The sequence below is a fragment of the Cheilinus undulatus genome, linkage group 9 (assembly GCF_018320785.1).
Source record: "Cheilinus undulatus linkage group 9, ASM1832078v1, whole genome shotgun sequence".
In the NCBI taxonomy this organism is placed as follows: Eukaryota; Metazoa; Chordata; class Actinopteri; order Labriformes; family Labridae; genus Cheilinus; species Cheilinus undulatus.
In genome coordinates this window covers 27922866-27937703 of record NC_054873.1, presented here as the reverse complement: position 1 = coordinate 27937703, position 14838 = coordinate 27922866, and the positions used below count along the sequence as shown (strand labels likewise).

Genomic DNA, 14838 nt, shown 5'->3' with positions numbered 1-14838 from the left:
AACTGATCTTGAGCATTGCAACACTTACAGACAGGAAACGTTGAATTTTTTGCTGCTTTGAGAGAGACAACGCCACAGCCTGCTTCTTTTAATCACCCAGGAAAAAAGTGAAATATGGATTAAAACACACTTTCATCAGGTAAAATGTATAGACAATCACAACAGTCATTAGACTCCCCCCTGGACTTACAGTGAACTTTGGCCAGAGCACAGGCAGAAGTCTTCCTTTGTCAGGCTGTAGTCATGTTTGAAAATTAGGGAATTCCTTCTACTCTATGAGAGAGCTGTGGTTCAACATATTTGACAGACACGCCCACAGCATCTCAGAAAAGAGATTACTGCTCCAGTTTTTATGGTATGGGGCCTAATCTTATATATTTGGAATTTTTATCATTCACATTTGTCTTGGTGGTTAGCTGTACATTTACAACCCTAATTACATATTTTGTACTGATTAACATGGACGTTCATCTGCAGAGGATTTTCCACCTGTAAATGATTTAAATGCCATTTTTAAAATCTGCAAAACAAGACTTACAAAATGAATAGATTGTCTTTTGGCAATAGGCTTTTTCCTTTTTAATAAAATGAAATTAAGAGCCTGGGGAAATGATCGCTTCATTTTCTTATGCCGCTGTTGTTAAAATAAGATGTAATCTTAAGCTTATAAAGCACTCTGCAAGCCAAGCAAATATGCAGATATTAAAGGGAAATATTATTTCCATCGACACTACAGTGGTACTTAATGAAAATTGATCAACCCTTTTAATCACAATGTCATCCTCAAAAGAGAGCGATGGAGGGAGTGTAAGAGCTGAGGTAGGGGCAGGGGGATGGTGGGAAGACAGTAAGACTTTATTGCCGGTTGTAGTTAGATGGTAAATTTCCTCCTGGCAGATATTTATTGAGTTAGTTGAGTCTGGAGAGAGCTTTAACATTGATTGTGATCATTAAATATATCCGCTCGAAATGGCAACATGGCATTCCCTCAGTCAATGGGGCCGATAGAGGCAGAACAAAGGCATGATCAAATCAATCCTCTCATAATTATTCTCTGAGAGGTGGAATTAATCACGAGAAGAAATAAAAACAATAATGGAAAATGAAATGGTCAGTCGTAAACAATTACTGCCCAAATTGAAATAAAGTCAGTGAAGGGGAAAAAAAATCAACTGTAAATCCAACTAATTAAAATATCATTCTGAGGTATATTTGTTATTTGGTTTACACCGGCTTTGGGCTGTTATATTGTCTTGTATTGTTATTATAAGAGAGAGTGATTAAGAGACTAAGAAATGAAGGGAGACAGAGAGATAAAGTGTGTTTGTGTGTAATATGTGTGTGTACGCAGGGGCTGAGGGGGTCAAAGGATCAAGGTCCTGCTCCTGTGAGAGCCATGCTTCTCTCTCCTCACCACTCGCTGAGAGGAAGTGTAGTTCATCGATTAGCTATCAGATGATTCCGATAGGGCCTGATCAATAGGACTTTGTATGAGAGCCAGGCAGGACCCTCCCTCCTCACTCAGACACACACACACCAGGGGATCAGACACCGCACTGCACCGCTGCAACGACGTCCGGTTGTTTGTTGCTCTTGTGAAGATTCTCCTTTGTGTCTGAGTCCGCCCCTCCGATCGAAGGCTTCCTCAATCGCTCTGTCTGTTTTGTGAAGCTCCACTTTCATAGAGTTGTCAATGACAAGGTAAACCTGCAGGCTTGGTTGAGCTTAGTGACGTGTTAAACAAAATGTTCACTGTTCATGTCGCTGCAGGTTTTATAGAAACTTTCCAAATAAGTAGGGATGTGACTGAAAGAAAGTTAACTTTGCAGAAGTCTCAGGTGTGGAATTGCACCTTTTAGGATAATTATAGAATCAGTTCATCTGAAACTAAATACATGTCATGAATACTTCTGAATGTGGTCAATTTTCAATAGCAGTAAAGTTGCAATTATGATTGATGTTTGGGAAGGTAGTATCAGTGTTATCACTACCTGGGCCTGGATCTGTGGAGGTATATAGTAATGGTTTAGGGGTTTCTTCACTGAGTGCTGATCCTTTTGTACAGCACAAGTATTTTGTTTTTAGTCAGAATGACCCCATGTGGGAGTAACACCAAACTTTGTCAACAGTACTTGTTTTAAAGGTAAGTCTAGAGAGTCAAAAGACAAATATCACAGGGTGGTTTTAACTAATTAATATGCTGGGATCTAACAAAATATGAGAAAACTAGAGTTGATATTTACTGTGGAGTGAAAGGTCAGTTTAAAGCTGAAAAAGTCAGACAAGGAAAAAAGGCTTTCTCTACTTTCTAGGTGATAAAATATGAATTGAAATGACTGACTAAGAACCCGATCAGCATCAAGGACAGCAGCAACCTTATTATCATTCATAAGTTTATGCCTCTGCACCTGCGATAGACACAGGCTAGGGGTAAGATGTTTTCAAGCCGTCTGTCCATGCGTCCGGGCCATTCTTGTGAGTGTGATACTTCGAATATGCTGCATGGGGTTTTCCTCAGACTTTGCACACATTTCCACTCTGACACAAGAAGAACCAATAATATTCTGTAGCTCATAGGTCAAAGGCCATTGTGCCTCATGTTCATCTCTTGCTTGTGAACGTCATATCCTGCTTTGAGGAATTTTTTTAAGCAAACCCCGCCCTTCCTATTTCCCATTGCTGTGCTTTCATTGCCCATGAATTGAATTCCTCACAGAGGCACATAATCACAAGGTGGTAATTCTAGTTAAAACTGTAATCTGAGGTTTTAATACTATCTGTTCTGACTCCTGTAGTCATTTATCATTAAAAAGATGTAACTTCCTGAAAGTCCTTAAGGACGTGTTGATTCTGAGGAAAAACACAGTCCAGAAGGACTTACAAAAGTATCCCCCTGATTTCTTGCTGAGTGACTTTAACAGAGACGGGCTATGTGAGCCAGTGTGTTTGTGCTGTGTCTGTGTTCCAGGTATGTCCTGTGCTGTGAAAGGACAGTGATAAGACACCTGTACTGTAACTGCAGGACAGATTATAACAGCACAGGACACCTGTATCAGTTAGTGTGCAGGTCACAACTGTGTGAAGGCCCAACATGTTTCTGTATCAGTGTGTGTTTTCTGTACGTTGAATCTCTACCGAGGGAGAACTGAGGGGTAAAGGCAACAAATAAAGCAGACATGAATAGTAGCAAGACTGTGAGGTGTGTGTATATGTGTGGGTCATCTGTAAATTAAGCTGGTTGAAGGCATATAAACAAAGCAGAGTGAGAATGTAACATTTTTAATAAAACATGTTTTATGTGGATATTGACAGCATTTTTCTACTTAGAAGCAGTCCCTCTGGGTCAGGCTTTAATGCTTCTCACTTGTCAGCTAACTACACAAATATCTCCCCCTAATGGTCTAAAAATGAAAAGACTTCTACTTTCTGTACCTAAAATTATTGAAACACAGTTTTCATGAAGCTGAGTTTTACTAAAACACTTTTCTCTGTGTTTCCCTTTTGTATTTACAGATATCATAAGACTGGACTGCTGATGTTCCAAGAGCAACCTACGGCACTCAGACTGCCATAAAGCACAATGTCCAAACAGCGGCTTCAGGGCAACCAAACCACCGCAACACCGAAGCCAGAGTCCAATATTGAAACCATGATGATAAAACAACAACAGGAGACTGAGATCAATCACATTTTTTTGGAAGAAACAAAAATTTAAAGGTCTTGGACTCCTTAAAAAAAGGTTTCCTACAGTCTGTATCTGCTGTAAACTGACACAGATCACCTCAGAAACACCTCAAAATTATAATTTAGACTTACCAGAGTTTAGATTATTAAAATGTAGGTTGAGTCAAATAGCAAAAATAAAAAATAAGACGTCCATAATGTTTAGCACATGCCCAGACAAGAAATTGTAAATATTGTACAGAAAAGGAATAGGGACATTGGTAAGAAATAAAATTATTACAGAATAATGTAAATAGCCATAATAATCATGCCTCTAGAGTGTTTATTAACCATGAGTGTCACATGGCCATTATACTTTATTTCTTCTATGCCCAAAAGGATTTAGCACAAAGATTAACAAATGATGAGGAGACATCAACATGGATGTAGAACAAGACAATAGGAAACTGAATATACAGACAAAACTTGGGAAGACTTTTTGCAGAGTATTGCTGGTAAAAGTTGCATATGCAACAATGTATCTATATACAAGAACCCTGTGTTGTTTGCTAGATGGATCATTCTATGGAGAAGACTAGAGAGAAGAAGAAAAACAGACAAAGAAAAGGAGAGTTCTGAAATCTTCTGACCCCAATCTTCCCATTGTAAACTACCACAGCAGAGCTGAACAGCTTTCATTTATTAAATTGAGTGTATATGAACCCCGGCCCCCTCCTCGACTGTATATGTAGTGTGTTTTAGCCCCCATAGTGACGTGACACATCCAGACAGGCTCCCGTGGTTTGGCAGCTCTCTTGTACAGTCAGAGTACAGTTACCTTTTATTCTTTTCATACCTAAATGGACATTAACATGACCTGCTGCCCCTTCCTTTGCCTCCACTTCTTCCTACTGTGTCCATCAGAGGGCCTGTATGCTTGCTGACCTCTCTGCCACAAGCCGCTCGCTCAGCTCCCACAGGCTGGCGGCACTGCTCTGGTCCTGGGCCTGCACGGATGGCAAGCAGCGGAAGCAGTTGTTGAAGTACATGCCGCCTAAGCCCTCAAGCTCGGGAGCGATGGCGCAGTACACCGTGGTGGCCGCCCCTTGTTGCTGTGAACAGAGAAACACATAGAAGAAAAAGATCAATGGTGAGACAGCATCAACCTGCAGGAGGAGACTGAGAACTCAGACACAGGTGATGGGACGTGTCCTGTTTGGAGAAACAGAGTGGACAACATTTTAATGTCTTCTATGAGTCACACACACATTTACACACACATAAACCGCTCATTAGGGACAGCAGGACAAAGCATCAACGGGAAAAAAAGACTCCACGTGCTGTCTCTCCTTTTCCCTTGCAGCCCATGATGAGTGATCATATTACCATGGGAACAGCATCACTCCCTGATGTACATATATTTATACACATATATTTATTTATTTATGTCTTCACCTGCTGTGTTCAGGACCTCTGGCTACAGTATATGGGACCATAGATGTAAAGACTCAGAGGAGAAAGTGGACAAGAAATGACTGTCTGGATGGTTATCACCATAAAAACCACAGCGTTTATGTACATGTGTAAAAGAGCAGGTTTTAATTCCATGCTTATAAAAATGTATATTTTCACACGATGTGTACAGAGGTTCAGCCACGCTGAGGAAAAGTGTTGGAAATGATGCAAGTACAATTGTCTACCTTATTGTTTCAATCATGTGTGGGTTGGTTGTAGATATTTTCACACACAATACACAAAAACACAGATAAACACCACAAGACTTTGGATTTTTTTATAAGTAAGCTCTCTCATTTTCCTAAGCAAAGACAAAATAGAAGGATCACTCAAGTCTCAACGCAGAAAATTCACATCTTCAAAGCTGAGAGACACTGCAGAGTCAAAGTAACGCCTCGGTTATTTAGACGCAACCTGCTAAGTTCTCTAATACACCCGTCCCATCAGTCAGTAATTAGCAGGGATATTCTTGGGAGAGGGAGATTTCTGTGACATTTGAAAATGAAAGTTGCAGAATAAACACGTCAGAGAGAATTACACACATAACCCAACTGCTCAAAGAGGGATCTTTCATGTTGCAGCTCCAGCTAAAAGCTGCTGTGACAGCTTCCCTGCAAACTCAGGGGCTGGAGACGACTTCTATACGGCCACATGAAATGGCTCGCCGCTTTATCTCCCAATGAGAGGCAGCGAGAGTGAGATGTGGGGGTAGGAGGGGAACGCTGCTGTGAAGACTGTGGACTAATGTTGAGCACAGAGCACTGGCACACAGTGAGACAACCTCATATACACAAACAAACATGCATAATGTAGCCACGTTACATGCCAACTGTTTGAACAGCTTCCTGAAGCAGCTGTGAGACCGACACACATGAAGTGCAAAGATCCATTCACATCTAAAGCACTCGTGCTTTCACATGCAAGAACAAAAAAATGCACAGAAATGCAGATTCAATGAAGTAAAGACACACCAGTTTCCAAGAACCATTTTTGTCATCAGTACACACAAACACTTACACACAACCCCCCTGTCAGTAAACTTCCGTCAGGAGGAGTCCTGGTTGGTCGTAGAAGCAGCAGCAGCAGATTGAGAGTGTTTGAAGTGCAGTGTGATGATAGAGCGGGTAAACAGCAGATGAAAGGGCAGCATCTCTCTGTGCTCCGCTGTCTGTCTCACCTGCCAGCAGGGCGATAACTTCACCCACATCACATGTCGCCGTATCAAAGGCAGACAAATGCCAAGCAGTGTCTCTGAGTTTCAGGTTCACACGCGCTCAGTTTAACTCATCTCCCTCCGCTTAGGGCATCTGATTTAGCCCGTCTGAAAGCAAACGTCTTTTAACTCCACTGAAGATTTCAGCGCCTCTGACACCCCCTTGAACTTGGCTGACTTTTACAGCAGTCTGTGTGTGTGTGCACCCTCTTACCAAACACTAGTCCTTCCACTGACTGTGGGAAAAAAACTTCCACAGTCATAATCAAAACTTATGCCTGCCTGCCTACGGAAGTCACCTATATCAGTGGTGTCAAACTCAATCCAAGCTGGGGCCAGAATCTAGATTTAGGTCTAACCTGAGGGCCAAACAGGGTCAACATTTAACCAAAAACTTTCAACTTCATTTTCACTAGTGATGAATTATGGTAAATAAAAAACAACTTAGCTCTGATGAGAAACACCATAAACATCGACATAAAAAAGTCAAAATAATAAGTTTAAAGGCTCAATCGCTGAAATTAAAAAACAAACTTATTAGTTCAAAAGGTCAGAACACAAAATATAAAGAAAAATAGAATAGAAAAAAATAATAAGAATAATAAAAAATAATAATAAATTATAAGGCAGAAATATGAGACTGAAAGTCAAAATCATGACTGAAAAAGATCAAATTAGGAGACAAAATTCACAGCTGTGAATTTGAAAGGAAAAATATGAGAATATAAAATTAAAAGTTGTGGGATTAGAAGGCCAAAATATGAGATACAATGCAAAATCATGAGTTTTAAAGCTCAAAAATATGAGATAAAATTCAAAATCATAAGTTTTAAAGGCCAAAATATGAGGTAAAATTAATATTTGTGAATTAAAAATTTAAAATATGAGATGAAATTAAAAACTGTGTGTCTAAAAGTCCAATGCTGTTTTAATTCTTGACTCTAATTTTGCTGACTTAAGGATTTTTTTTGTTAAAGATTTATTTTTGGCATTTTTGTGACTTTTTTTAATCGAGGAGAAAAGTGGATAGAGTCTGAAACAGGGACAAGAACAGGGAAGAGATATGCAGCAAAAGGCCTCAGGCCGGATTCGAGCCCGGGCCAGCCGCATTCATGAGGCGCGCCTTAAACCACTAGGTCACCTGCGCCCCGACTTAAGGATATTTTTAATCATCAAGGTTTAGTTTACATTTTTATACTGGAGGAAATCTGCAGACCTCATACCAGTGGGCCAGTTATAGTTAAAATGTGATATGATCTTGGGGGCCGGGTGTGATTGTACCATGGGCCAGATTTGGCCCCCGGTCCCTGAGTTTGACACCCCTGATCTATATTATTTCAAATCAGAAAGGTCTGTTTTCTCTCCATACAGCATACAGCATTACATGTCTGTGCCTGTGCCGTCTTATTGGTGTTTAGCTCATCCCCCCTCACCACTTGACCCTGTGACCTCCAGAGAAGATAAGGCATTAACATGCTCCACCACCCACCACAGCTGTCCATCATGGTGTGTGCTTCTGCACAAGTATGCCTGCAGAAAGGCTGCATGTGGTGTACGAGGAAAAAAAGAAGGCAAACAAAAAGGGGTGTGTGTACCAACATGAATACTCCTGCAATGCACATAAAAACAGACAGCATTCATACGTGCACTCCTGAACACGAGCATGCGCCTGAACACGAGGACACACATATTAACACTCAGATAAATCTACAACCAGTGTGCATCACACATTAACAATGGCTTCGAACTCATGTTGAACTGTAGATTATGCCTGTAAATTTATCTGTCTACAAACTGATGGCTTTTGCTGTGTGTTGTTCTATCTTCTGCAACGTTATGTGAATCATTACCTTGTGTACAGTAGTAGAAACATCTGTACTCTTTCAGCTTTATGCTATGCTCCCCACAGCTGTCCTCTTTGACTTGGACAGTTTGACGTGACATGTGCTGACAAGGAATATTTTTAATAATAGCATATAAAAGACATGCTGCAATAACTTGAAGGATCTGAAGAATGAATGTGTTTGATCGGTGTGATAAAGTGAGTTGTAATCTGGTTTTTCAATGTACTGCTTTGCAATTGGCCTATTCAGAAAGCCAGCCACACAGATATCTTTTTTGGGCCATCCATGTAAGAAAAAAGTACAAATTTAGGATTTTGATTTGCTTGTCTTATAAAAGTTCACATATCTTCTCATTCTACCAAAAGGATTTGCTCTAAATTTCAAAATATTACTGCAAAAAGTTTTCACATGAGCCAAGTCAGCATTCAGACTCCTTTTGACTTTTTCAGTAACTTAGGATTTCCACAAATCTAAAACAGCTCTGCTACCAACAAACTGGCTGTTTAAGGGGAAGAGAAGGGACAGAAGTGAAGTGCATCCAAGCAATCCTGTATCTAAAACAACCCTCTATGCTAAAAACAAAGGCATGACAGCACCACAGCAATATGACAAACCAAAGGAATGCGACAGCACCACTTTCCTCTGTGTACATCAGCTTCTGTTGGTGATAAAAAAAAACACCAAAACGCTGAAAGAATACTCACATAACTCCCTGCAATAAGCAGCGATGAGCCTGCACTAAGCCTGGGATCCTCCACTACGGCTCTGGAGCTGCTCTGGGATCAGATCCAAGTCTTCCAATCTCTGTATCGACTCGATACCCGAGGACCTCATGGGCTTGCAATAGAAACTTCCTTGAATAGAGTCACGCAATAATTGGTTGTTGAAAACTCCTTATTGAGCGTATTCAAAAGCAAAAACGGGACGTGAGGGAGATGCGATGTTGTTGAATTAACAGTAATGTTTCTTTGCCGTGTTTCTGTTCTGTGTCTTCAACATCAGAGTTGTACTCGGCTATCTCTGACCCTATGCATGTGACATTTAACCCCTCACATCTGTAGTTAAAACATCGACCTCTCCCTCTGACCTGGATGTAAATAAACCCAGTACTGTAGAGCAGTCTGTTTTTGGCCCCCCTCCCTGTACAGACAACCCCTGTAAATACAAACAGCTATGCATGCTGAAAACCTAGCAATTCTTTCAGGTACTTTTATAATCCCCAGATTCTCATATGGCATGTGCTGAAAAAAATGAATAATTTAAAAAAGTAGAAAAAAGAAAAGAGTAAAAATAAACAAAAAAAGTTTAAATAAATGGGTTGGTAATATTGTCAGGCAATATCCTCTCTTGGACAGTGTGTGTAGAGTCTTCCTGTTTTCTTACTCCTGTGGGTGGTTCTCTTCCTTTGCCTGTCCTTCTGTGTTTCTGCTCACCATCTGTGTCACTTGTTGTCAGTTGGCATTTGTACAGCAGCGAGGGTTGAGGCAGAGCAGAAAAAAAAGGGGGGGTGGGGTGGGGGTGTTCACCAGCTGACCTCTGTGATGGCGCTCCAGTTCAGCAGTAGTGCTAAACGCTGGCATGGATATTAACGCCTGGGACACAATTTAAGAAGTTCAGTTCCTGGCATGAACCGCAGATCATTACGGCATATGTTCATGCTCCTCATGTAAAGGCCCTCTGGATATGATGTGGGTCAAGGAAACGGTTTCAGTTGGAGTTAAAGATCTGTTTTTTGAGTCACATTAAGTAAGCTGTCAGTCACAGTTTTATAGGGTTATCATGGGCTAATAGTTTATATTTTACCCTGTTTCAGTCACATTTGACAAACCTGACCAGTATAGATTTTTTTCCTCTCCTATTCTTGACATTACTCAGAGAATTCCACTTCTTTTCAACCTAATGAGGCTACAGCATTCATTTGAAACTTTTTCCTGCCTTGTAGCCGCAGTAAAGGGATCAGGAGGAGTGCAGCAGTTTTTGCCTCAGCCCTCTGCCCATCCTTGTGGACTAGCTATCCTCAAAGTGGGAATCCAAAGGGATTGTGATTCTGTTTCTTTTTTCCAGCCTGTGATGTTTAAAATAGATGGAGGTGTCTGATTTTTAATCTGTGCTAAAGATATTTTACATTTAATAAATAACCATTGAAATCAAAGCCTCTGGTCTATGTGTGCTGTTTATGTGTAATTGTGAGTGTGCGGATCTGTCGTCGCCCTCAGACTGGCTAACCTCTGCAAGATGACAGCCCAGCTGAGCGTGCCCGGTCCAGCTGTAAAGGGGAATCCTGGGTAACGCAGTCTCCTCAGATAAACAAGCTGTACCTCCATACAGCTTGTCCACTCATCCACGAGGAGAGGAGATTAGCACCTCAAACACCTCAGAAACACACTCAAACACACTTCAGAAAGCTCCCTGACACCCAGCGCGTCACTCTGCAGTGACCTCTCTCACCCTGACAGAGTCATGCCAAAGGTCAGATTAGTAAAGGTGCCATGCATTTTGGCAGTACCTGTGGGATGGTTGTTATATTTTCTGTCTTTTGTACATCGATAAGCAATGAAGAACTTTAAACTGGCTTTACTGGATAGCATCTCTCCTATCCTCGCTTCTCTCCACTGGCTCCCTGTCACTTAGAATTAATTTTAAGATTTTACTGATCACTTTTAAAGCTTATATTTCTGAAATGCTGACCACTTATGAGCCAACACGCAGGTTCAGATCCTCAGGTGGGGGATCCTGGTTGTTCCAAAGTCAAAACTAAAATGTGAAGGAGATCGGAGATCTTTGAAACAACCCCCCTGAGGAGATAAGAATCACAGCTCCAGTAACATCTTTTAAATCAACTCACTTGTACAGACTAGCTTTTGTGTGATTTCTCCTTAAATTATCTATTTCTATCACTCCTCCTTTGTTCACTCTGTTGAGGGACAATGTATCAGTGTCCTTTTCTTCTATTACACTTACTGATTACATTTTCATTTTTATTTATTTTCCAATTTACTTCCTTGTTCTCCTATGTGTTTATTTGTTTTAATCTTCTTAGTTTTTTTTTTTTTAATCTCCACTAAGGTGAAGTAATCTTCTATGACTGTATGTACAGTCATGTACATGAGTTTTAGGCATGTAGGGCACTGAAGAGTCATCACAGGGACTGGGACCAAGGTCAAGCTCCCTGGCATCGCTTTAGCTTGAGTCTTTTAACCCCTGGTGATATGCCTGGAGACTGCAGACAATTTTTAGGGACCTGGGACACGCACAGTATGACTAGGGGCTCCTGGCAACCCTGCTACCTACCTGCCTGGATGGTACCCTTGGCTGTGTTTACTTGCCACATCCAACATTTACTTTGCCCCAAAGGTGTCAGCTCTGTTATTTTTTCAACAGATTATTTTCCCATGCCTGTGGTAATGGAGTGGTGCAGCAACGCTAACTTCTGTGTTTTACCAACAAAACCCAGAAGTTAGAGTAGCATGAGTCCCCTTAGTGGCAGGCCTATGGGATTTTTCAGTGGGTTTTTAGATCATTGCTGAAAACAAGATTTGTGTCCAATAAAAGTTTGTGAACCCTACATGCTTTGCTTATAAAGATAATCTTGATAAATTGATAATACAAGCATCACATTTGGTTTGTAAATATGATTGATGAAGGTAAAGCCAAAGTCATGATAAGGCTCAGTTGCCACAGTCGGCATGATGACGTATAACGGTCCAACAAACACTGTAGTCCCAGTTAGCTGCCCTTTAGCAATTGCCTTTATTACAACACGAAAAGATGTAAGATTCAAAAGTGGGGCACTTTACAAATGTATTTTATGTCGTAGAAAAAAAAAGTTAAATCCCTTGAGCTTGTGTTTTCCACAGGCCTTATTTCAGGTATTTAAACAAAAACTTAGTCAAAAATCTCCTAGACGTCCAAACAATGCCAGCTCACTTCTGCGTTATAGGACTTATTACAGCACCACTATATGCAAGAACATCCAGGGCACTATGGGGGTTATATTAATCCTTCTTTTGGCCCAATGGTGCAGAAGGCCCCTTTTATATTTAAATGATCATTTATTATATTTATGACTTATTATATTATAGGAATGATACGCTCTTTCGTTGCTTCTCATATATTTTAGATTTTTAAAATATTTTTTATATATTTTTTAGATTATATATATATTTTTTATTTTTAACTGTAGTTCAATATCTGCTTGTTGTGTCATTTTTAATTCTTTCATTTGTGTTATTTCTTGCTGAATTTTGCATTCACATTCTGTTCTTGCTACTTTTATTGAATTTACAAGAATCTCCCTGATTGTTGATGTTTGTTTATCTCTCAGTGTCTGCCTTTACAGTCTGTTAAGGCAGGGGTTCTCAAACTTTTAAGCCTGCAACCCCCAAAAGAAAGGTGCCAGAGGCTGGAGACCCCCACTGTACCTGAAAGTGGTTGAAGTTTGACACAGCCGTGCAAATTCAAGAATAGCGTGTTTATGTTAAAATTAAAAATGAACTAATTTTATGCATATATGAATAGAGTTTTCTTTTTTTTTCTTTGTTTTTTGGAAGGCATCTGGCATCACCCAAGGGGTGCCGACCTCCACATTGAGAACCATTGAGTCAAAGCACTTTGTAAACATTTGTTTTCAAAGGAGCTGTATAAATACAGTTATCATGATTATGAATAGAAGCTAAAACCTCATGTTAGCAGGATTGTGTCTATCATTTAACTGAGAGCTTGTTTAGACCTCCAGAGGATCTCCTCATCATAGTTCTCCCCCGTGGTAAGTCTCCCCTGGTCATCTGTATGGACTGAACTCTATTTCATAGCATCCATTAGCCCACAGGCTGAGGGCTAATACTCACCTACGGGCAGTGGGCTCCCTTGGGGGGCATTAAGGACAGGATAGAGGGACCAGCCTCCCTCTCTCCCTGCTTCCGCTCCTCGATATCTCTCAGTCTTTTAACCATGCCCCCCTCACCCCCCTTGCCTCTCAGCCCCTTTTCCATCAACCATTTGCAGCCTCTACCCCCCTCCCCTCCACCTTCATAACTTTCAAAACTGGGCACACAGGGCTACTGTAGCTGAGGTCTCATGGGTAAATGGTCAGAGTAGGACCTTTTGCAGGTAAATGGATATCCTTCCCTGGAGTCCCTGATCACATTTTTTCCTTTTCTATATAATTGTGCAAAGTGATGTAGTAGAAGATGAGTGGACAGAGAGAGAAAAGAGCAGAGGACTAAAGTGTGTAGGAGTGACAGGAACATAACACAAAGCAGAGCAGAACCCTCCCGCTACGTTCCTCTCTGCGGCCCTCCCTTTTACTTCTTTGCACCAGATAAGATCAACCAAGTGTCAGTCATCAATGGCCTCCTGTCACACTGTGATTGTTCATCTGTTATGTGTGCATGTGTGTAATCGTGCAACCGGTGCCACACTGCTGCATACATTTAATGCCTCCATTTTCCAGGGAACAATGGAGGAGAAATTGAGGAACTAGGTGGAGGGAATGCAAAGGACAGGGAGGAGGGGAGGAACAAGGATAGCATGGAAGGAAGCAAAGGAGAGGAGGAGGCTAGGATGCTAAGCATCCAAGGGGAAAACGATGAGGAGTCAGAAGGACTTGCGCAATGACTGTGAAACTATCTCATTTTTATCTGGCGAGAGGACTTCCGAAGTGATCCGCACAACCTAATTATTTTCCCCTAATAAAAGCAACATATGCTAAGACAATAAAAGGCCTTATTGGACACCTATTCATTAAAGAGGAGCAGTAAAAGGAGCAGGACTCTGGCGCAGGGATTATCTTTTAAAAGGGCCTTTCTCTGTATGGAAATGGCCTTAGTCTTCCTTTAGCACGCCCATATGGGTGCAGAGCCCACCATAAAAGATCTGAATTATACATGAGGAGGCCTGGCTGCTTTATTAGCTGTGATCGGCTTTTTCACCCTCACCTGAGTGCGTCAGTGAACTCTACCTCCAAGTTTAGGCTGAATCGCTGTTGAATCCCAGCTGCAGTGCATCGATGCCACAAGCTTTCTGCAGAAAACGCTCAATTGTAAAGTACATATTGGTCAGGACAAGCATTCAGCAGCAGTAAGATAACCATAATTCACAAAAGTTGGTTAAGTTAGTCACACCTGGTTGAAATAAGGCCTGCTGGTGACTTGCGATGACAGTTTGACACAGCCAAGTCATTATTCCATATGGTCAATGTACTGTGAGTGTCACTATGTTTCTATTATGAGCCGAGCGGTGCTGTCTGTGTGTCGCTATGTGAGTGTGTGATGAGCTGGTGTAATAGGGCCACACACAGGTGTGTGCATGCTCACCTCCTCACTGATGCACCAGCTAATTGGTCTCCTGTGGCAACCTGACATATTCACACACTCATTCTCTCTCACACACACATTTTCAAGTACCAAAAACTCCCACAACCACACATACAATGAAGTGTTGTATTGTCATATTCTGATGTATACAGTGTGCAAATAAGCACACGTGCAAACAGTCATGCAAGTGGCCACATGCACAGGTAGTCTGCAGAGTGTGACTCCAAATGAACTCATTATCACAGCGCTGATTCCAATGAAGAATGACACCTAACACTGTACACACACC

At 41.2% G+C, this 14838-nt stretch overlaps 2 protein-coding genes across 3 annotated transcripts in view; one reads left to right on the top strand and one right to left on the bottom strand.

Annotated features, from left to right (window-relative positions):
• mafb (v-maf avian musculoaponeurotic fibrosarcoma oncogene homolog b (paralog b)) overlaps positions 1 to 3634 on the top strand; it is a 62786-nt gene extending 59152 nt beyond the window's left edge. The window contains exon 3 of the mRNA XM_041796236.1: positions 3514 to 3634. The gene's annotated coding sequence lies outside the window, so the exon portion shown is untranslated. The remainder of the gene's footprint in view (positions 1 to 3513) is intronic.
• The window catches only part of wwox (WW domain containing oxidoreductase), a 212348-nt gene continuing 200829 nt past the window's right edge, over positions 3320 to 14838 (bottom strand). For both annotated transcript variants that reach the window (XM_041796234.1, XM_041796233.1), the window contains one exon: positions 3320 to 4775. In XM_041796234.1, coding sequence (XP_041652168.1) covers positions 4584 to 4775 — 192 coding nt within the window. In that variant the 3' untranslated portion in view covers positions 3320 to 4583. The remainder of the gene's footprint in view (positions 4776 to 14838) is intronic.